This window comes from Armigeres subalbatus, chromosome 2 (assembly GCF_024139115.2).
Source record: "Armigeres subalbatus isolate Guangzhou_Male chromosome 2, GZ_Asu_2, whole genome shotgun sequence".
In the NCBI taxonomy this organism is placed as follows: Eukaryota; Metazoa; Arthropoda; class Insecta; order Diptera; family Culicidae; genus Armigeres; species Armigeres subalbatus.
The window spans coordinates 107,270,408-107,292,835 of NC_085140.1; the positions used below are offsets into that span (position 1 = coordinate 107,270,408).

A 22,428-nucleotide genomic window follows, 5' to 3' on the forward strand; every position below is an offset into this window, starting at 1 on the left:
AGTTCCTTTAAGAGTACATTTCACGCTTAATTAGCTTCACAGAGCTGCTTAAGATGATTATACAATAAAGCCAGAAATCGGCCATTTTGTAAACCACGTGCTTTTCCAATATATTTTTCAAGAGCACGAGATGAAAGAACTATAACGGGTATGGAGCTGAAATAATGGTTGATCGTTTGCTTAGTTTTGCTGAACAATCATAATTTGAGTTTCGGCACTGTACGAAAACTATTAAGCCAGATTTGGGCTTTTGGAAATGTATGCAGACAAACGAGTGGTGGATTTGAAATTCACTACGGGCTTCATTGTATAATCACCTTAAATTACAGCAGGTTCCCCGAATCTTCGAGGAGGGGCCGGTTTTGGAACCATCTGGAACGATGCATATTTGGGTGTCAAATTTCATGTTTTCCCAAGACGATGAACATAGAATCTACATTGAAAATACATTTGGAGAACTGTCCGATGGTCAGGGTTTTACCAAAATCGGATTATTCTACGCAAAGTTATGCTGATTTGAATTTCGGCAAAATTTTGCCTATCTCAACCTTTTTGTCTAACCCCTGTACTGCCGCTAACCGCAAGTCGAGCACATCTGTATATGGGGCTCCATATACAGATGTGCTCGACTTGCGGTTAGCGGCAGTGTATGAATTCGTCGATAACCTTAAATCGTATCCCACCTCAGAACCATGGTTGCGGCTGCAACACCGTTTGGACCGATGGGTACACCCGATGGTTCTCCACATGAAATTTAAAAAAAAAAATATTTTCGTTGTCGGCGTAGCACCAACTTAAAATTCGGAAGTCGGGACTTCCAAACCGAACTTTCTTCCAAAATTTTATCTGTCAAACTAATTGATGCGTTGTTTAGCGCATCTTTAGGGGAATCCAGCGCACTACTTCCGAAGTTGGGAAAGTTGCCCATTGACGAATACATAGACGGAGGGGTGGCCATTTTTCCGGGCACCACTATATACCCCTGGGGAGTGACGGATTACAATTATTACAATCACTCGACCATTGAGAAGCCCCTCAATTCGAACCACGTCAGTTTGACAACAGTTGTCATTTTCATTTTTGTTTATGTTTTTCTGTTTTTCCCTCGCGTGCCGCACATCAACAACTTTTTCGGTTGTTTTTTTTTTATTTATTTAAACGAGGTCGTCTACTGATCCACCAGCAGCGGATAAAGAATGGAAGTGACTCATCCTCGTCCGGTCAGCAGTACGGGTCCGACTTGGACACGCTAGATGTAACGAACATGTACCCGCAAAACTTATTGACGATTCCGGCGCACCATCATTTTGAAAGGCAAATTTCCGAACCGATCATTCCAACATCGCCGGCCGTATCGTCTCCACCGGAAACGCGATCAGCACCCGCGGATCGTTAACACGGCGAACATCATCTCACCGTATCTCAGCAGCCATATCTTGCAAGAACATGTGAAACAACACTCCCACCCATTGTTGTCAAGGCGTTTCAGGCTATTTCGTCATACCCACCACACAAAGCTCAACTCCGTTGACCCTGGTCACCAGTAGTAGTGGGTCCACCCACTATCTAACGCCGTCCTCCTCTCTGAAAACCGATTCGGACGATGAACCGTCGACACCCGTACCCCCAATTCCACAAATCCGACAAATCCACCTGAAAACCGATCGCACATCGAGTCCAAAGGTTGTTCTCGTTTCCGATATGGAATCGCTCCAACAGCAGCGCCAGCACCATTTATCGGGAAGTGCGGTTGCCAGTACAAGCACCTATCACAACGATCACCAGAACCAGCACCACCAGCTCCACCGCCGCAGCGCTACTTGCCGACCTGAGTTCATCAACAGTTCAATTCGCATAAAAGGCGACGAATTGTCGCAGTCTGCTTCATCTCCTTTGGTAAGTGTTAACATTTCCTGAATCAAAATTTACCTTTGTTTTGTACTTAAATGCCAGTATTTACAGTGAATTGATCTATCTTCTCATACAGATGAGCAGCCGATCGAAGGAAATACACGGCCTGGACAGCCAACGGTCTAGCCACTGTCCGGTGGTACGGGAGGGTCCCGCGCTGGGTTGCAATTTCTGCTGGAACACAAGGAGGATACTGCGACGGAAAACCAAGTACCACTGTCCCGAGTGCCATACGAACTTGTGCATTGCGCCCTGCTTCCAGGAGTATCACGAACGACAATCGGCGGAGAACCCTGCCCCCACCAGCAACGACAGCGGAAGCGCCTGTGTGTATGGTGTAGGTGGATTGTTCATTCTGCCAAAAACGTACGAACGTTCATTCTGCCAAAAATTACTCGCACCGCCATTATCTTTTTACAAACTGTTTGCCCAGTGCGTGTTTACAACCTACTGAAATAATTTCGATTCTAATCTAATTTAATTTCGTTCCAGGCCTAATTCAATCAAGCGCACAACATGAAAAAAAAACGAATCTACAGTAAAAGCCAAAAGCACCGTTATACGTCATGAACCCGGATACCTGCTTTTGCGCCCTCTAAAAGTATCCCGTAAAGAAAACTAATACGGCCTCCACTGTGCTAAGTTTGTCCACAAGAACAGACAGAACTTGTCGTTCTCGAAAACGGACGTTAAAATCATCTAACGGAAAAATCACGACGGAAACTCCGGCACGCAAAATCTCTGATTGTTAAGGTGAGACCGTTATTTGTAATAATTTAATTATATATTCAATACCCTCATGGGGGTGACAATGGGTCTGGGGGTGAGAATGGGTCATCGCTCGTACCGACAGCCTGGAGGTCGGATTACAAAATCGTTCAAAAAGGTCTCTTATATTTTAGTTTTCTCTCCCACAGATATATTCAACCTGTTCTACAAGCATTCTTAGTAGTTGAAACAGTTACCCATTCTTACCCCCATTTGACCCATTGTCACCCCTAACGACGGTACATATGATTTTAAAACACTTTTATGTATAATAACCTCATGATCAAAAAGTGCAAACTCGAGTCAATTGGTCCGGTTTTTTTTAATCGAATGGGTCTGAAGAAATCAGGTTGTTTTGGAATCTAATAAGCATAGATAACACAGAATATTAGATGGGTCAAACCTGGTCAAACGTTAAGTAGATAGATATTATCATGCCTCGTTTGTAAGAAGTGATATCATATGATAAAGAGTAACTTGATGCCAATACGTATACATATACATAATAATATAATAAATACTAATATTCATACACTTCTGAGTTTGCATTATTTAAACATAAAACAAAGGACATAGGACTATTGTGCATAGAAGGGCCGTTATGGCATATAAGCTATGACGAGCTATGACCTACTATAAGGGATGTTCTTTATGGTTCGTTTGCTTCTAATTTTAAGAACCTATAGCTTTGTTATCAGTATGTTTATAACTAAAACCGTAGTGTTCAGTATGTTGATTAGGTACTAAAATGTTTTTTTCTTATCTATTGCAGTCGAATTACTTGGGAGAATCCGAAACAGCTGATAGTGGAGCTTAATGCGGAATTGAGAACGCTCCTGTTGCACTCCCTGGATATCAGCATCTCCGCCGTTTGTATTTGTACTACAAACTGCTCCTAGAACATTCATCATACAGCATCATACATAGGAAGAGCAGCATCATACATGCTGTCATCCGTGTCAGGGGCCTCTGTTAATACGGAATCGTTCCTGCCTGGCCATCTCAACTGGCATGCAACGACAGAACTGAAGAACATTGTACGCCACAAGTGCATAAAATACTAAACCATCTGGAGTTTTCAGAAAGCCAAACTGACCCATCACATAAGCACAGTAAAATCAGTCAAATCGACTAGACTGACTGGGCCTGTCCTGCTAAACTGCGATTTGTGTGACTTAATAGATGCCATGTTTAACTAGGTCCACAAACTGCTGGGTTTTGCTCTCCGTTCCGGTGAGATGTGTGCGGTAACCGCTTCTCAAAGGAATAATTGTTGAAGGCTTCAACTCGAAACAGCACATATAATGTAAACCAGCGCTGAAGAAGGAGACGTACGCCTGCAAGGAATGCGATCGTTCGTAAGTATGTTAGAAACGTAGAAAGGAATAATGTAGGGTAAAGAAGCATTTTGTAGTACCTCCTATTCCGTCCCAAACGCTTTATACTCAACTAACTTGTTTGATTCTTGATAAACCACCGAGCAGTAACCGTTGGGCACCGTAAAAGGGTATTGTCAAATGGCCCCACCATTTGTACCAGACAACCATTTGCTGTCTCTTACGATCAAAAGTTTTCAATGTAAATCAATATTTATTTGTTCAAATTTAATTCAAGTTCTTTTGACTTGTTTCAGCCTCGGTACGTGCCATTACTAAAATGTTCGAGAAACCCATACACGGTCTAAGTGCCAGCTGGATTTGCGATGTCTCCGCCAAAGTATTCACACTGGAGATCCACTGATACCAGTACATCCAGGAGGGGATGGCGGCGCTGAATTGCCAGTGTAAGTCCTGGTGGATAAAGAACGCAGTCATTCGAAGCGGTGCAGATCCAAGCCGTTTACGTGAGAAATTTGCGACATCATCACAAAACGACTACTCCGATCCCGATGGGCACAGACGAGCGCACACAATGTAGTTGACATCACTAAACTTACGTAATTCACAAAGGTACTATCAGCAATCGTATATTGAAATGCGTAAGGCAAAAGTTATCTTGTTTTACGTATATATTGCAGTCAAGTTACTTCCGGAACTACTGTAGACCATAGTGGCCAAGACAGCTCTTGTGAACGACAGCGAGAATTCAAAGACAGCATCGAGCTGTAAGCAATTATTTAATACGACAACTCGTCACAGTTGCTTTCGATGTCAAGGGAATCGGGCAATGAATTTGTTCAAGATTACCACGAAGTCACTCTTGCCAACATCAGTTTGGAATATTTATTGGTGACTGGATGTCATTTTATATGTTACACGAGCGACCGTAACGAAGTATGACGATTTACCTAATAACCGTAACGACGGTACCCGATTTCATGTTCCTGTTCGGGTGTTCACATTCCCGCGCGTAGGGTTACAAGATTATTAGCCCACTACTCCATTACAGTTAACTGTAGGAAAGGAGAAAGGAAGGAGAAAGCTTTTTAGATCCCTGAAAATAAATTATGTGGTCCGAATAAAGACTTAAATAATTACAAAACGGTTCCAAAATTTTTCCATTTCTTAGTTCAAATTTTAATTTTGATTTGAATAGAACAAAACTATTTACATACCTTTTAAACAAGTATTTCATAAAGCAGGCTTAGAAATTTCATAAGGTAAATCAATGGAAATTTTAAAGCAACACGAAGACAAACATATGTTTAAGGTTCCCCCAAACACACGCGACGCGACAGTCGCGACGCGATTCTATCGCTTGGCGACCGCGATTCTGTCGCCATTGGTATGGAAGCGTAGATAGAAAATTGCCTGCAGCGACCCAACGATAGAATCGCGGCGACTAGTTGTCGCCGTCGCGGCGATGAAATCGCTTAGGTCTGGGGGAGCCTTTACATTATGGGCATAATTCATTCAGGTTCATCCAGTTGCATAAGGCAACCTTATGATTTTCAATCAATATTATTTTGGCCAAATTTCATAAGGCAAGTCAATGAACTTCTTTAAGGTTTTTTCGGGCAGTGATACTCAGATTTACCTGGACCGTTTTACTGTATTCGGATTTTCTTTGAAATAATCAACCAAGAGGCGGAAAAAGTATACAATTATTAACGAAGATGTTTTACAAATCAAATTCGGTAGAAAAACACACAAATCTGATAGAAGGCGACGATGATCGTAATCCCTTTTGTCGGCGGAGTGACCGGTTGGAGGTTCAGGTCATATTTTGCAAGTTTTCCCGTACAATATAAAATATTTGGACGAGAATTGCTTCCGAACCCAGCCACCCTCAGCATGGTCTTGCTTTGTAGCCGCGAGTCTTACCGCACGGCTAAGGAGGGCCCTTAATTATTACGAATACATATCTTAGGATCACTTAAAAACGAACTTTTAATAGGATATCCGGAAATCCACATAATACATCAATCGACTCAGCTCGATAAATTAATTGATTGGTTTGTTGCCTAATTGATTGCTAATTTGCTTGATTGCTTTATTAGTTGGTTGGTTGCTTGATTGATCGTAGCTTGCTTGAATGGTACAATGGTGAGTTCCTTGATTGGTTGCTTGATTTGTTAGTTGGTTAATTGATTGGCTGCTTGATTAATTGGTTGCTTAATTGGTGGGTTATTTGATTGATTGTTTGGTCGGCTGGTTAGTTGATTAGTTGTTTTGTTGGTTGCTTGAATGGTTAGTTGGTTGATTGATTGATTGATTTGTTAGTTGGTGAAATGATTATTTGCTTGATAAGTTAGTTGGTTGATTGGTAGCTTGTTTGATTTGTTGATTCGTTAGTTGCTTGATTGGTTAATGGTTGCTTGATTGATTGGAAGTGGGTTTGAATGATTGTTTGCTTGATTGGTTAGTTGTTGATAGGTTGGTTGACTAATTGGTTGGTTAGTTACTTGATTGGTTGATTGGTTGCTGATTTATTGGTTGGTTGATTGGTAGCTTGCTTGAATGGTTGAATGATTGGTTGCTTGGTTGATTGGTAAGATGCTTGATAGGATGGTTGCCTAATTTAGTTTATTGGTAGCTTGCTTGAATGGTTGATTGATTGTTTTGTTGTTTGCTTGAATGGTTTTCATGTTGGTTGCTTGAAAAGTTGATTGGGTTACTTGATTGATTAGTAGGTTGTTTGATTAGTTTGTTGTTTCATTGGTTGGTTGACAGGCTGGTGGATTGGTAGGTTGTTTGCATGGTTGGTCAAGCAACCAATAAATCAACCATTTAAGCAAGCTACCAATTAACTAACCAACCAATAAAACAATTAGGCATTCAAGCAAGCTACCAACCAACCATTCAACCAACTAACAAATCAACCAACCAACCACCCAATTATTCAACCATTCAAGCAAGCTACCAATCAACCAACCAACCATTCAACTTCTTATTAGCATTACATCCCCACACTGGGGCAGAGATGCCTCGCAGCTTAGTGTTCATTAAGCACATCCACAGTTATTAACTGTGAGGTTTCTAAGCCAGGTTACCATTTTTACATTCGTATATTATAAGGCTAAGATGGTAATACTTTTATGCCCAGGAAGTCGAGACAATTCCCAATCCGAAATTGCCTAGACTGGCACTGGAATTGAACCCAGCCACCCTCAGCATGGTCTTGCTTTGTAGCCGCGCCTCCTACCGCACGGCTAAGGATGGCCCTGCTTGATTTGTTAGTTGGCTGAATGGTTGGTTGCTTAATTGGTAGTTGCTTGGTAGGTTGGTTGTCTAATTGGTTTATTGTTTGGTTAGTTCTTTGGTAGCTTGCCTAAATGATTGATTGCTTGATTGGTTGGTTGATTGGTTTATTGCTTGATTGATTGGATGGTTGCTTAATTGATGGGTTGGTTGATTGATTAGTTGCTTGATTGGTTAATTGGTTGCTTGAGTGATTGAAAGTGGGCTTGAATGGTTGGTTGCTCGATTAGTTAGTTGCTTATTTGGTTGCTTGTTTAGTTGAATAGTAGTTTTATTGATTGCTTGAATGGTGAATTGATTGGTTCTTTGATTGGTTGATTAGTTGGTTGGTTCATTGATTGCTTGGTTGATTGGTAGCTAGCTCACTAATAACTGTGGAAGTGCTTAATGAACACTACGCTGCGAGGCGGCTCTGTCCCAGTGTGGGGTGTAATGCCAATAAGAAGAAGAAGGTATTGGTTACCAAAGTTTCATGGTTTGCTAAGAACGGAATTTCAGTTCAATGTCTGGAAGCAGTTACGGTTTTACCTAGTCATTCGATAATAAATAGAAACCGGAAGCAGCTGTTGACCGTCGCAAACCTAAAAATAAGGTGGCATACTCCGACGGCCTTGTGTTGGAACCAATAAAGGGGTTCAGGAATACAACATTTGCTTTACTACGACTACCGATGCAGAAGATTATGAGAACGCCGGCGCTCAGATCCTCCAAAGAAGCAAAATGGGAATATTGTCTCGCCAAATTCGGAAACTCGTCGAGAGCAGAAAATTAGTGAAACAGCAAATGAAAACAATATTCGCCAGATGCGCTCAATTTTCATTTTTCATTGATTATATTTACGGAGATTCATTTGCATGACTTGGTGACTCGCATTGCTGCCCACACTACCGTAAAATGTAATAAATTACCTTAATGATTACGAATACATACTTATTTCAAGATCACTTCAAAACGAACTTTTGTTGAGAGGCCCGAAGATCCATATTGTTACACATCAATCGACTCAGCTAAGTTGTTGGATTGATTGATTGGTATGGTAGCTTGCTTGAATTATTGAATGGTTGGTTGCTTGAGTGGTTGACTGTTTTTTTCACTGGTTGATTGATTGGTTGTGGTTATTTAGTTGATTGGTTGATTAGTTGGTCGGCTGGTAAGTTGATAAGTTGTTTTGTTGATTGCTTGGTTAATTAGTTGTTTGGTTGCTTGATTGGTTGATTAGTTGGTTGGTTGCTTGATTGCTTGGTAGATTGATAGCTTGTTTGACTGGTTGGTTACTTGATTGATTGGTTGATTATTTGGTTGGCTGCTGCTTGATTTGTTAGTTGGTAGTATGGTATGGTTGATTGGTTGGTTGCTTGACAGGCTGATTGATTGGTTGGTTGCTTGACAGGCTGATTGATTGGTTAGTCGGCTGGTTAGTTGATTAGTTGTTTTGTTGGTTGCTTATTTGATTGATTAGCTTGTTGGTTGATTGAATGGTTGGTCGGCTGGTTAGTTCAGTTTTGTTGGTTGCTTGGTTAATGATTAGTTGGTTGGTTGCTTGATTGCTTGGTTGATTGGTAGCTTGCCTGAATGGCTGATTGCTGGATTAGTTGGTTGGTTGCTCAATTGGTTGATTGTTTGCTTTACTGGTTGATTGAATAGTTGATCGGCTGGTTAGTTGATTAGTTGTTTTGTTGGTTGCTTGAATAGTTGATTGGTTGGTTGCTTATTTGGTTGATTAGCTTGTTGGTTGCTTGCTTTGTAAGATGATTGATTGGTTGGTTATTTGGTTTCTTGATTGGTTGACTGGTTGGTTGCTTGCTTGCTTGATTTGTTAGTTGGTTGAATGGTTATTTGCTTAATTGGTTGATTAGTGGCTTAATTGATTGATTGGTAGGTTATTTGGTTGTTTGGTTGCTTGACTGATTGATTGATTGGTTGGTCGGCTTGTTGGTTGATTAGTTGTTTTGTTGGTTGCTTATTTGATTGATTAGCTTGTTGGTTGATTGGTTGATTAGTTAGTTGGTTGATTGGTAGCTTGCTTGATTGGTTGGTTGCTGGATTAGTTGATTGATTGATGGTTGGTTACTTATTTTGTTGATTGGTTGCTTTACTTGATTGATTGGTTGTGGTTATTTAGTTGATTGGTTTGCTTCATTGGTTGGTCGTCTCGTTAATTGATAAGTTGTTTAGTTGATTGGTTAATTAGTTGCTTAGTTGCTTGATTGATTGGTTGCTTGCTTGATTGATTGGTTGGTTGCTTGATTAGTTGGTTGGTTGCTTGATTGCTTGGTTGATTGCTGCTTGATTTGTTAGTTGGTAGTATGGTTGATTGGTTGGTTGCTTGACATGTTGATTGATTGGTTAGTAGGCTGGTTAGTTGATTAGTTGTTTTGTTGACTGCTTGGTTGATTGGTTAACAAGTTGATTGCTGGATTGGTTGGTTGTTTAGTTGATTGATTATTGGTTGGTTGCTTGAATTGTTGGTTGCTTGATTGTTGGTTGGTTGCTTGATTGGTTGATTGGTTGGTTGCTTGTTGGTTAGTAGGCTGGTTAGTTGATTCGTTGTTTTGTTGATTGCTTGATTGGTTAGTTGATTGATTGGTTAGTTATTTGGTTGATGGGTTGGTTGGTTGCTGCTTGATTTGTTAGTTGGTAGAATGGTTGATTGGTTGGTTGCTTCATTGTTGGTTGATTTATTAATTGGTTGGTAATTTGGTTGATTAATTGCTTGACTGGTTGATTGGCTGGTTAGTTGATATGTTGTTTTGTTGGTTGCTTGGTTGGTTGATTAGTTGATTCGTTGCTTGATTGATTGGTAGCTTGCTTGAATGGCTGATTGCTGGATTAGTTGGTTGGTTATTTGGTTGATGGGTTGCTTTTCACCGGTTGGTTGAATGGTTGGTCGGCTGATTGGTTGATTAGTTGTTTTTTTGGTTTCTTGATTGGTTGATTGGTTGGTTGTTGCTTGATTTGTTAGTTGGTAGAACTGTTGATTAGTTGGTTCCTTGATAGTTGGCTGGTTGCTTAATTGGTTGCTTCATTGTTTGTTGGTTGCTTGGTTGGTTATTTAGTTGATTGATTGCTTGATTGGCTAATCCAGCAATCAGCCATTCAAGCAAGCTACCAATCAATCAAGCAACGAATCAACTAATGAACCAACCAAGCAACCAATAAAACAACATATCAACCAGCCGTTCAGCCAATCAAGCAACCAAACAATCAACCAGTCAAGCAACCAATTAACCAAATTACCAATCAATCAATCAATCAACCAACAATGAAGCAACCAACCAATCAACCATTCTACCAACTAACAAATCAAGCAGCAACCAACCAACCCATCAACAAAATAACTAACCAATCAAGCAACCTAGCAATCAACTTATTAACCAATCAACCAAGCAATCAACAAAACAACTAATCAACTAACCAGCCTACTAACCAACAAGCAACCAACCAATCAACCAGTCAACCAACCAACCAACAATGAAGTAACCAACCAACAATCAAGCAACCAATCAATCAACCATACTTCCAACTGACAAATCAAGCAGCAAGCAACCAATCAAGTAAGCTACCAATCAAGCAACCAACCAACTAATTAACCAATTAACTAAACAACTTACCAATTAACGAAACGACCAACCAATGAAGCAACCAATCAACTAAATAACCACAACCAATCAATCAAGTAAAGCAACCAATCAACCAAATAAGTAACCAACCACCAATCAATCAACTAATCCAGCAACCAACCAATAAGGCAAGCTACCAATCAACCAACTAACTAATCAACCAATCAACCAACAAGCTAATCAACCAAATAAGCAACCAACCAATCAACCATTCAAGCAACCAACAAAACAACTAATCAACTAACGAGCCGACCAACCATTCAATCAACCAGTAAAGCAAACAATCAACCAAATAACCAACCAATTAAGCAACCAACCAACTAATCCAACAATCAGCCATTCAGGCAAGCTACCAATCAACCAAGCAATCAACCAACTTATCATCAACCAAGCAACCATTGAAGCAACCAACAAAACAACATATGAACTAACCAGCCGACCAACCAATCAAGCAACTAATCAATCAACCAGTCAATCAATCAACCAAATAACCTGATAAGTTGGTAAGATTGAGAACCAATCAACAATCAAGCAACCAACCAACCAATCAACCATTCTACCAACTAACAAATCAAGCAGCAACCAATCAACCGATCAACCAAATAACCAACCAATCAATCAACCAACCAATCAAGCAATTTACCAATCAACCAATCAATTATCCAACCTACGAACTAATCAAGCAAGCAACAAAACAGTCGAGTCAAGTACGAGACACTGAATACGACCACACAGTTGTGGTCGAAATACGTATCTGCAAAGATGTCAAAATAATTGGTGGAATTAAATGGAGAGTCCTAAACTCGACCAACCAACCAATCAACCAGTTAAGCAACCAACCAACAATCAATTGGTTGATTAGTGGTTTTTTTTTGGTTTCTTGATTGGTTGATTAGTTGATTGATTGATTGATTGGTTGGATACACACCAAAATCATAAAAAGTTTTCAGCAAATGCTTTACTGAAAATTATCAGCAATTTGAAACTTACTGAAAATCAGTATACCGATTTGTCTTAACTGAAAATCAGCATACTTTTCTAGATTACTGATCGTTCAGCGTTTTTTCGACGGGCACTGCTGTCAAACTTTAGGAAAAATTAGCCATTTAGCTTAGTGATTTCTTTTTACAATTATTGTTTTTTGTAATATTTGTCATTTTAATCGATGATGAAACCGGTAAGTAGGGGGAATGACGGGGGTTTTATGACTGACTAGGCTCAAATTTGGCCTAAACATTCTTTGCATATCAAAGAATATGGTGGCCAAATTTCATAAAATTTGGTCCACAAAACCCCCCTGCCAATAATAGAACAAAACCTGCCAAAGCCGTCATTTCCCCTACTTACCGGTTTCATCATGGATTAAAATGACAAATATTACCAAAAACAATAATTGTGAAAAGAAATCAATAAGCTAAAATGGCTATTTTTTCCTAAAGTTTGACAGCAGTGCCCGTCGAAAAAAACGCTGAACGATCAGTAATCTAGAAAAGTATGCTGATTTTCAGTTAAGACAAATCGGTATACTGATTTTCAGTAAGTTTCAGAATTGCTGAAAATTCTTCAGTAAAGCATATTGCTGAAAAACTTTTTATGATTTTGGTGTGTAGAACTGTTGATTAGTTGGTTCCTTGATAGTTGGCTGGTTGCTTAATTGGTTGGTTGATTGCTTCATTGTTTGTTGGTTGCTTGGTTGTTTATTTAGTTGATTTGGTTGCTTGATTGCCTAATCCAGCAATCAGCCATTCAAGCAAGCTACCAATCAATCAAGCAACGAATCAACTAATCAACCAACCACGCAACCATTGAAGCAACGAACAAAACAACATATCAATAACCAGCCGACCAGCCAATCAAGCAACCAAACAATCAACCAGTCAAGCAACCAATCAACCAAATTACCAACCAATCAATCAATCAACCAACAATGAAGCAACCATCCAGTCAACCATTCTACCAACTAACAAATCAAGCAGCAACCAACCAACCCATCAACCAAATAACTAACCAATCAAGCAACCTAGCAATCAACTTATTAACCAATCAACCAAGAAACCAACAAAACAAATAATCAACTAACCAGCCGACCAACAATCAATCAACCAGTCAAGCAACCAACCAACAATGAAGCAACCAATTAAGCAACCAACCAACTATAAACCATTCAAACCAATCAATCATTCTACCAACTAACAAATCAAGCAACCAACCAATATTCAGGCAACCAATCAACTAATCTACCAATCAAGCAATCAAGCAAACAACTAATCAACCCATTAAGCAACCGACCAACAATCAACCAACCAACTAATCAACCAATCAACTAATCAATCAACCAATCAAGCAACCAATCAACTGAATAATTAACTAGTCAACGATTCCAGCAACCAACCAATCAAGCAAGCCACCAATCAACCAATCAAGCAACCAACTAATCAGCCATTTAAGCAACCAACAAAACAACTAATCAACTAACCAGCCGACCAACCAATCAATCAACCAGTCAAACAACCAACCAAGCAACCAACCAACCATTCTACAGTTCTACCAACTAACAAATCAAGCAGCAACCAACCAATTAATCATTCTACCAACCAACAATCAATCAACCAACCAATCATGCAACCATTCAACTAAATAACCAATCAATCAACCAACAAACAATGAAGCAACCAAACAACCAACTATCAAGGAGCTAACTAATCAACAATTCTACCTACTAACAAATCAAGCAGCATTCAACCAATCAACTAATCAATCAATCAATCAATCAACTAATCAACCAATCAAGAAACCAACAAAACAACTAATCAACCAACCAGCCGACCAACCATTCAATCAAACGGTAAAGCAACCCATCAACCAAATAACCAACCAACTAATCCAGCAATCAGCCATTCAAGTATGCTACCAATCAATCAAGCAACGAATCGACTAATCAACCAACCAAGCAACCAACAAAACAACATGTCAACTTACCAGCTGACCAACCAATTAAGCAAGCAATCAACCAACCAATCAATTATTCTACCATCTAACAAATTAAGCAGCAATCAATCAAATAACCAACCATTCAAGCAAACTACAAATCAACCAAGCAATCAAGCAACCCACCATTCAAGCAAGCTATCAATCAACCAAGCAATCATTCAACCAACCAACTAATCAACCATTCAAGCAACCAACAAAACAACATATAAACTAACGAGCCGACCAACCAATCAATCAGTCAAGCAACCAATCAACCAAATTACCAACCAATCAAGTAATCAATAAACAAAAAAGAAACCAACCAATCAACCATTCTTCCAACTAACAAATCAAAAAGCAACCAACTAACCAAATAACCAACGAATCAATCAACTAACTAATCAAACAACCAACAATTCAAGCAAGCTACCAATCAACTTATTAACCAATCAACCAAGCAACCAACAAAACAATTAATCAACTAACCAGCCGACTAACCAATCAAGCAACCAACCAATCAACCAGTTAAGCAACCAACCAACAATCAAGCAACCAACAATTAATGCAAGCTACCAATCAACCAAGCAATCAAGCAACCAACCAGCGAATCAACCAATTAAGCAACTAACCATTCTACAAACTAACAAATCGAGCAGCAACCCATAAACCAAATTACTAATCAATCAAACGACCATCCATTCAAGCATGCTACCAATCAACCAACCAACCAATAATCAAGCAACCAACCAACTAATCAATCGATCAAGCAAACAACCAATTAGCCATCCAAGCAACCAACAAAACAACTAATCAACTAACCAGCCGACCAACTAATCAAGTAACCAATCAACCAACCAGTCAAGCAACCTATCAATCAAATAACCAACCAATCAACCAAATAACAAAACAACTAATCAACTAACCAGCCGACCAACAATCAATCAACCAGTCAGGCAACCAACCAACTATCAACCATACAACAGTTCTACCAACTAACAAATCAAGCAGCAACCAACCAATCAATCAATCAATCACCAAACAACCAACTATCAAGGAGCTAACTAATCAACAATTCTACCTACTAACAAATCAAGCAGCATTCAACCAATCAACTAATCAACCAATCAATCAATCACCTAATCAACCAATCAAGAAACCAACAAAACAACTAATCAACCAACCAGCCGACCAACCATTCAATCAAACGGTAAAGTAACCCATCAACCAAATAACCAACCAACTAATCCAGCAATCAGCCATTCAAGTATGCTACCAATCAATCAAGCAACGAATCGACTAATCAACCAACCAAGCAACCAACAAAACAACATGTCAACTTACCAGCTGACCAACCAATTAAGCAAGCAATCAACCAACCAATCAATTATTCTACCATCTAACAAATTAAGCAGCAATCAATCAAATAACCAACCATTCAAGCAAACTACAAATCAACCAAGCAATCAAGCAACCCACCATTCAAGCAAGCTATCAATCAACCAAGCAATCATTCAACCAACCAACTAATCAACCATTCAAGCAACCAACAAAACAACTGGGCTTATTCTACGAGTGGAGTGACGTGAGATTGCTCGAATGACGTGAGAAGAGTCGTATAGCCCCATTTGAATAACATGGTCACCTCACGTGAGAATTGCTAAAATCGACTCACCTCACGTCACTCGACTCGTAGAATAAGCCCAAACATATAAACTAACGAGCCGACCAACCAATCAATCAGTCAAGCAACCAATCAACCAAATTACCAACCAATCAAGTAATCAATAAACAAAAAGAAACCAACCAATCAACCATTCTTCCAACTAACAAATCAAAAAGCAACCAACTAACCAAATAACCAACGAATCAATCAACTAACTAATCAAACAACCAACAATTCAAGCAAGCTACCAATCAACTTATTAACCAATCAACCAAGCAACCAACAAAACAATTAATCAACTAACCAGCCGACTAACCAATCAAGCAACCAACCAATCAACCAGTTAAGCAACCAACCAACAATCAAGCAACCAACAATTAATGCAAGCTACCAATCAACCAAGCAATCAAGCAACCAACCAGCGAATCAACCAATTAAGCAACCAACCATTCTACAAACTAACAAATCAAGCAGCAACCCATAAACCAAATTACTAATCAATCAAACGACCATCCATTCAAGCATGCTACCAAATAAACCAACCAACCAATAATCAAGCAACCAACCAATTAGCCATCCAAGCAACCAACAAAACAACTAATCAACTAATCAGCCGACCAACTAATCAAGTAACCAATCAACCAACCAGTCAAGCAACCTATCAATCAAATAACCAACCAATCAACCAAATAACAAAACAACTAATCAACTAACCAGCCGACCAACAATCAATCAACCAGTCAGGCAACCAACCAACTATCAACCATACAACAGTTCTACCAACCAACAAATCAAGCAGCAACCAACCAATCAATCAATCATTCTACCAACTAACAAATCAAGCAACCAACTAACTAATTTACCAATCAAGCAATCAACAAAACAACTAATCAACCCATCAAACAACCGACCAACAATCAACCAACCAACTAATTAAGCAATCAACTAATCAAGCAACCAATCAAGCAATCAATCAACTGAATAATTAACTAATCAACCATTCCAGCAAGCTACCAATCAACCAATCAAGCAACCCAACAATCAGCCATTCAAGCAACCAACAAAACAACACATCAACTAACCAGCCGACCAACCAATCAATCAACCAGTCAAACAACCAATCAATCACTCAGAAATGTAAAAAATCACACATAGTATAAACTCTAATCTCTTTTATTATAAATGAGATTTATTTGTAGCTTAGTTTAAACAGTATACGTACAGTCATAGATTAGAAATTATGCTAACGGCAATTTTCGCGAAAGTATTTTCTTTAGCATATTCGGTGGCGATAGTTTGCTTCCATTGCTACTAAAATGGCGAACAACTCTGGAATCTAAAAACATCAACGTCTTTTTTCATATTAATAAATAATTATATTTAGAAAAATCCATGCAAGTTGGAAAAAAGGTAAGCTTTCCATAAAAATAGCTCTCATTCTATATGATTTAAATACTCAAATTGTTATTTACAGGTGATGCCGGAAGACGGAAAATGCCGCTTCCGAAAACCAACATGGAATCATGCGGACACTGGTTTCAAACGACTGGACTATGGACACATAAGCGAAAAACACTTGTCTAAAGTATATGGCAAGATGTTCCAGGAGAAAAACGTACACTTTCCTATGATGCCACACCACCACAAACTCTGCAAATCAAAGATATTATGCAGAGAACCAGCGAACAAGTGTTGAAGAGACTAATTAGGAATGTTTTTTTTTTCATGTTGTGTAATTTATGATTTAAATTAACGAATAAAAGTTTATAAAATAGAACATATTTTACTTTCCTTTTACTGAGCAAAACATAACAGTTGTTCAGTGCAGAATCCATCTAATTTTTCATCCGAATAAGATTAAGCTAATGTTGATTAAAACCATCTTATACTATCTCCCTTTATATTAAAGTTATACTAACGTAGTATAGTGCAAATCTAAACGAATTTGGGGTCAACCAGGCGAATAGCTCATTAGCGTAACTTTAAATCTATTTAGTATAGATTTTTCTCAGAGTGAACCAAATAACTAACCAATCAAGCAACCAACCAACTGTGAAGCAACCAACCATTCAACAGTTCTACCAACTAACAAATCAAGCAGCAACCAACCAATTAATCATTCTACCAACCAACCAACCAATCAACTAAATAACCAATCAATCAACCAACAAACAATGAAGCAATCAACAAACAATGCACTTGTCATAAGACGAGTTAGTACAATCCCATTGAATTCCACCACTTAATTGTATCTTGACAGATACGTATTTCGACCTCAAATGTAAGGCCGTCTTCAGTGTCTCGTACTTGACTCGACTCGAGTACGAGACACTGAAGACGGCATTACATTTGAGGTCGAAATACGTATCTGTCAAGATACAATTAAGTGGTGGAATTCAATGGGATTGTACTAACTCGTCTTATGACAAGTGAAGACATTCCACTAAAAAGCTCAAAATAATTTTCTTATCAACAAACAATGAGCAAGCAACCAACCAGCTATTAAACTGATCCAAAATTATTTATCAGATCGCTCACTGCAGGTAAACTATCAGAATTCTAAATATTTAGGACTTCTGCTAGATCAAAAATTAACTTTTAAAAATCACATTGAAGGCCTTCAAGCCAAATGTAACAAATGGCCACTTATAAACAGAAAATCAAAACTTTGTCATAAGAACAAACTTTTGATTTACAAATAAATTTTTAGACCAGCCATGTTGTATGCTGTGCCAATATGGACTAGTTGCTGCAATACCAGAAAGAAGGCACTTCAGAGGATTGCTCCTCCTCGGACCACCACGATTACCAGATGGTCTTCATTCAGTCCCTCCTCGGTGAGGTTGTGACATGTTCGTTTCAACAATTCTGAAAAATCGCATGGCGGGAATGAGTAGAGCACACCGGTTGCTTCCGTTTCTTTATTGAGTAAGGATATAACGCCGGCCGCTTCTTTCTGCTTCAGGTAGGACACAAGATTACGCAGTGGACGCGTCTGAACGCTGGCATCATCCGACGATGCTACCGATGACGTCGATCCCGGCAGGCCGAGGAAGATTGCGTGCGACGATGACGTCGATATGCGCTTCTGCACATCTTCCAACTTGGGTTGATCGAGGCGTAGTCGCTGGGTAATACGAAGGTGGTGTTTACCTTCCTCGTCCTTCATCAGGCTGTCTATTCCGTTGTCTCCGTCCGTTAGGTGCAACTTGGCGGGGAATAGTGAAATCTTCAAAATCAGCGCCCCTTGTCAGACTGTGGTAGATTTCCGTGCCACTTCTGGTAACATTCTTGCATTCAATAACATGCCATTCCTACAAGACTGCGTCGCCTCGGTGAACGGGAACGAGATCTATCGATTCCTGGTTCACGTGATCCAGAACGACGGTGTGAATCATACTCGCCATCGGCTCCTGATCGACGCCATTCATCATTCTCCCCGTGGTGCGGTGGGCCATCACGATGAAAACCGCCAAGGAAACCACCACGTCCGCGGAACGGTTTTCCACCATAGCCGTACGATGAATTTTCCTCGTATGATGTACCGCCTTCCGGATATTCGTAGTCGGGGCCGCGACGATACTCACCGCCTTCCTCAAAACCTCCACTGCTCTTCGAGAACGATGGTGCTGTTCCGTTATCAGCAAAATCGATACAAATACGACGATCCGGTGCCCCTAACGGGAATCCACGCATTTCCTTCACAGCAGCCGTAGCAGCATCAATAGAATCGTACAGAATGTAGGCCTGAGTGTCCCCTTTGTTATATTCAATCTTTTTGATGGCACCAAAACGATCGAACTCACGCTCCAACTGAGTAACGAAACGAACAAACAACAAACGAACCGAAACGACGTCACAAGGTGAGGGAGAAAAACAAACAAACTGTCAAAACGTCAAGAGGGGTAAGTCAGCGCTCGTAAAATATTTATGTAATTCGTCACCCACGAGGGGTATTTTCTGCAAAATGAAGAAGAAGACATGGTGCCCGATTTTCTGATGGCTTTGTACCGGACATTTCGGTCTATGTATTCGTCAATGAGTTGCCTGTATCTGGAGAAAAATCCAACTTCGGTATAAAAAGCGTTCTAACATTGTTCCGGATAGACAATATTATACTGTAAATAATGCAAATATGGATGGAGCGTCCACTATTGGACATTTTACCCTAGTGGCCCAAATCCCAAAAACATCGCATTCAATTCCACTACTTTAGTGTACCTATGACAGATACGTATTTCGACCTCAACAGTAAGGTCGTCTTTAGTGTCCCGTACTTAACTCGACTTGCCCTTAATAGCCTATTCAGATTACGCCATTAATGACATAATAATTGGCGTTTCAGGGTAAATACGCTTTATGATGTCATTATTTACGTAATATTCCATACATTTTGCGCTGTCGAAAGATACCCGCTAAAAAGATTCATGAAGAATTTATTACGAACAATTATTACGAGAGAGCTTTTGTTCTAACTGGGATGCAGGGAGAAATTCAACAAAACAAAACTGACAAGCGTCACGCTCTCTTTGCCAGAGATAAAATTCTCTCTGTTTTCATTTCGTTTCGTAGTTGACAGTCGTGCTCTTTCTGTCGCAGCAGGGTCGAATGCATGTTAGATGGAAATCTTCTGAGCGCTGAAGAATAACTAGGATTGTGATGGTTTTGTGGAAAGCATTTTATATGATGAAAAGTAATGATGATAATTATTTATTCTCCACTTATTCAACATGAATTGTTTAAAAAACAGATGCTCTCTAGAATTAACATGAAGTAAAAAAATTTAGATACTTTTTGGAATTCTCACAAATAAATTAAAAAAGGACAATGAATGAATCGCCTGCTTTGAGCGTGCTTACAGCGGCACACTAGGAGTTAACTTTCTGAAATCAGTATGGCGAAAGGCATCTAAGGTTCGATTTCTCAAAATTAAGCACTTTCATCAACAAAATATTTGGTAGGCATGGTAGCGGACACCTTCCTACATAATCGGTACCAAATAGTTTTTCATGAAAAGTTTCTTATTTTGAGAAAACCCGCGTTAGATGACTTAATTATCGGTAATTTTTAACGTTTTTACAAAACCAAAACAATCCCACTCGGAAAGGAGTACTAGACATCTACCGCGATATCTCTGAGACAAAAAAATGAGTCTCCTAGATATTTTTGTTCGATGTCTAGAAACTGTCACACCTCAAATCCGCCTCAAATGCAACAACCGTTTCTACCTCGATGAATAAATTATCAAACCGGTTAGAACCGATTGTATTTGACAGGTCTAGTCTCGTAGATGTTACCTCGATATCTCCTAGACTCGAGTACCACAAATCTTCTAGATATCTTCTAGATGTGAATACCCCATTCCTTCTTCTTTTTCTTTTTTTATTCTGTTCACCTTTTCTTCCGTTTTGTTTACATTTTGAATAAGATTTTTTTTAATTATAGGAGTAAAACAAAATGTCTTTATTTTATTATTTCCTCATTTTTTTTCCTTATTATTAGGGTTCATTCACAAATTACATAACGCTAAAATTGACCATTTTTAACCCCCACCCACCCTCTCGTAACGTTTTTTGTATGGAATGATTCTGATATTTGTATGGGCCGTAACGCTCGGACAGACACCCTCCCACCCCCAAAAGCGTTATGTAATTTGTGAATGGGCCCTTATTTGCTTATCGAGTATCGGTCGTCCGAGATGTGTGCGTCATGAAACATTCCCCAAAGCTGGCTGGCATTTTGCATTTTGCGCCGTTTCTATGAATGCGAGAAATTAACACTTCGTCGGCTTTGATTTACTCTGGAGGCAAAAGACAAACCCGGACGGATGCAGCAAGAATTGAATCATTCAGCTTTGGGATTCTGGATTTATTTCCAAATTCAGTCTCACTTGATGAGTATGATAGAGGAGATGCGTCTGAAAATGATCAGAATTGGAAATTGAGTTTAATTTGAAAGGGATAAAAACTTACAGATGTACCATTACCATCAGAGAAAGCCGTTTTTCCGACGGAATCTGCCCGTTATCATCGATTTTTCATCCATGGATTTCGCTGGTGCAAAATATGTTTATTCAAAGGTATATTTCGCGCAGAGGTCGCAGGCTTCGTAGAAGAACGCGTTCATGATGGCTTTTTGCAGTTGAAGATGACCTGAGGGCGCTCAATATGCAGGGCGACTGGAAGCGATTGGCCCATGATCGAGTCCAGTGGAGAAGGATACTCCATTCGGCGTAGGTTCATCGAAGAGCTGTAGCCCATCAAGTATATTTCGCGTGGCTAATACGATTTTCAAAAGGTATCGCAGATTTTCCGCACAAATAAAAAAAAAGATACTGAATAGCTTTAACCGAACCGCACTCGACTCGGTGAAAAAATGAAGACGAAAAAAAGCGCGAGGTTTTGTGACAGTTGAACCGCTTAATTTATTTGGCGGTATGAGTGTACCGGTAACACACACATGCCCAATCATTCTTAAAAGGAACTTGGGTGAGGCGCTGGATGAAATTGTGGCTTGGCTAAGGTGGTTTGCGTCCTATTCAGGTATATTCCTGTTCGCTTTTAGACATCCTTCCATGTGGGAAGCAAGAAAAACCTATTCTTCGGTAAAAAGTAACGTTCCGAAATCGATCATTTTTAACGATAATTTTTGTTGACTACCATTACCTAACTTTAGGTAATCGATGATTACCGACTTTTTAGGTATGTGCACTTTAGTTCGATTATCGGTATTTTTTACCGACTTTTAGGTTATCCCAACTAAAGGCTGCCTTATACTAATGACACACTGGTGGTACAAGTACCATGGTACAAGAATCTTGAAATGAGTACCATACCAATTATTGTCTTTATTAAAG

At 39.5% G+C, this 22,428-nt stretch overlaps 1 protein-coding gene across 2 annotated transcripts; it reads left to right on the plus strand.

The window, feature by feature from the left end:
• The first annotated feature begins 1,148 nt into the window (after positions 1 to 1,148).
• On the plus strand, positions 1,149 to 6,709 carry LOC134214886 (uncharacterized). 2 transcript variants are annotated; one of them, XM_062694163.1, is made up of 5 exons: positions 1,149 to 1,896; positions 1,988 to 2,343; positions 2,404 to 2,664; positions 4,313 to 4,628; positions 4,697 to 6,709. In XM_062694163.1, the coding sequence occupies exons 1-3, from the start codon at positions 1,702 to 1,704 to the stop codon at positions 2,429 to 2,431; spliced, it is 579 nt and encodes a 192-aa protein (XP_062550147.1). In that variant the 5' UTR covers positions 1,149 to 1,701; the 3' UTR covers positions 2,432 to 2,664; positions 4,313 to 4,628; positions 4,697 to 6,709. The 2 variants fall into 2 exon arrangements, with proteins under 2 accessions (XP_062550147.1, XP_062550148.1); XM_062694164.1 differs by lacking the exons at positions 4,313 to 4,628; positions 4,697 to 6,709 and adding an exon at positions 3,452 to 3,528.
• The last annotated feature ends 15,719 nt before the right edge of the window (positions 6,710 to 22,428 follow it).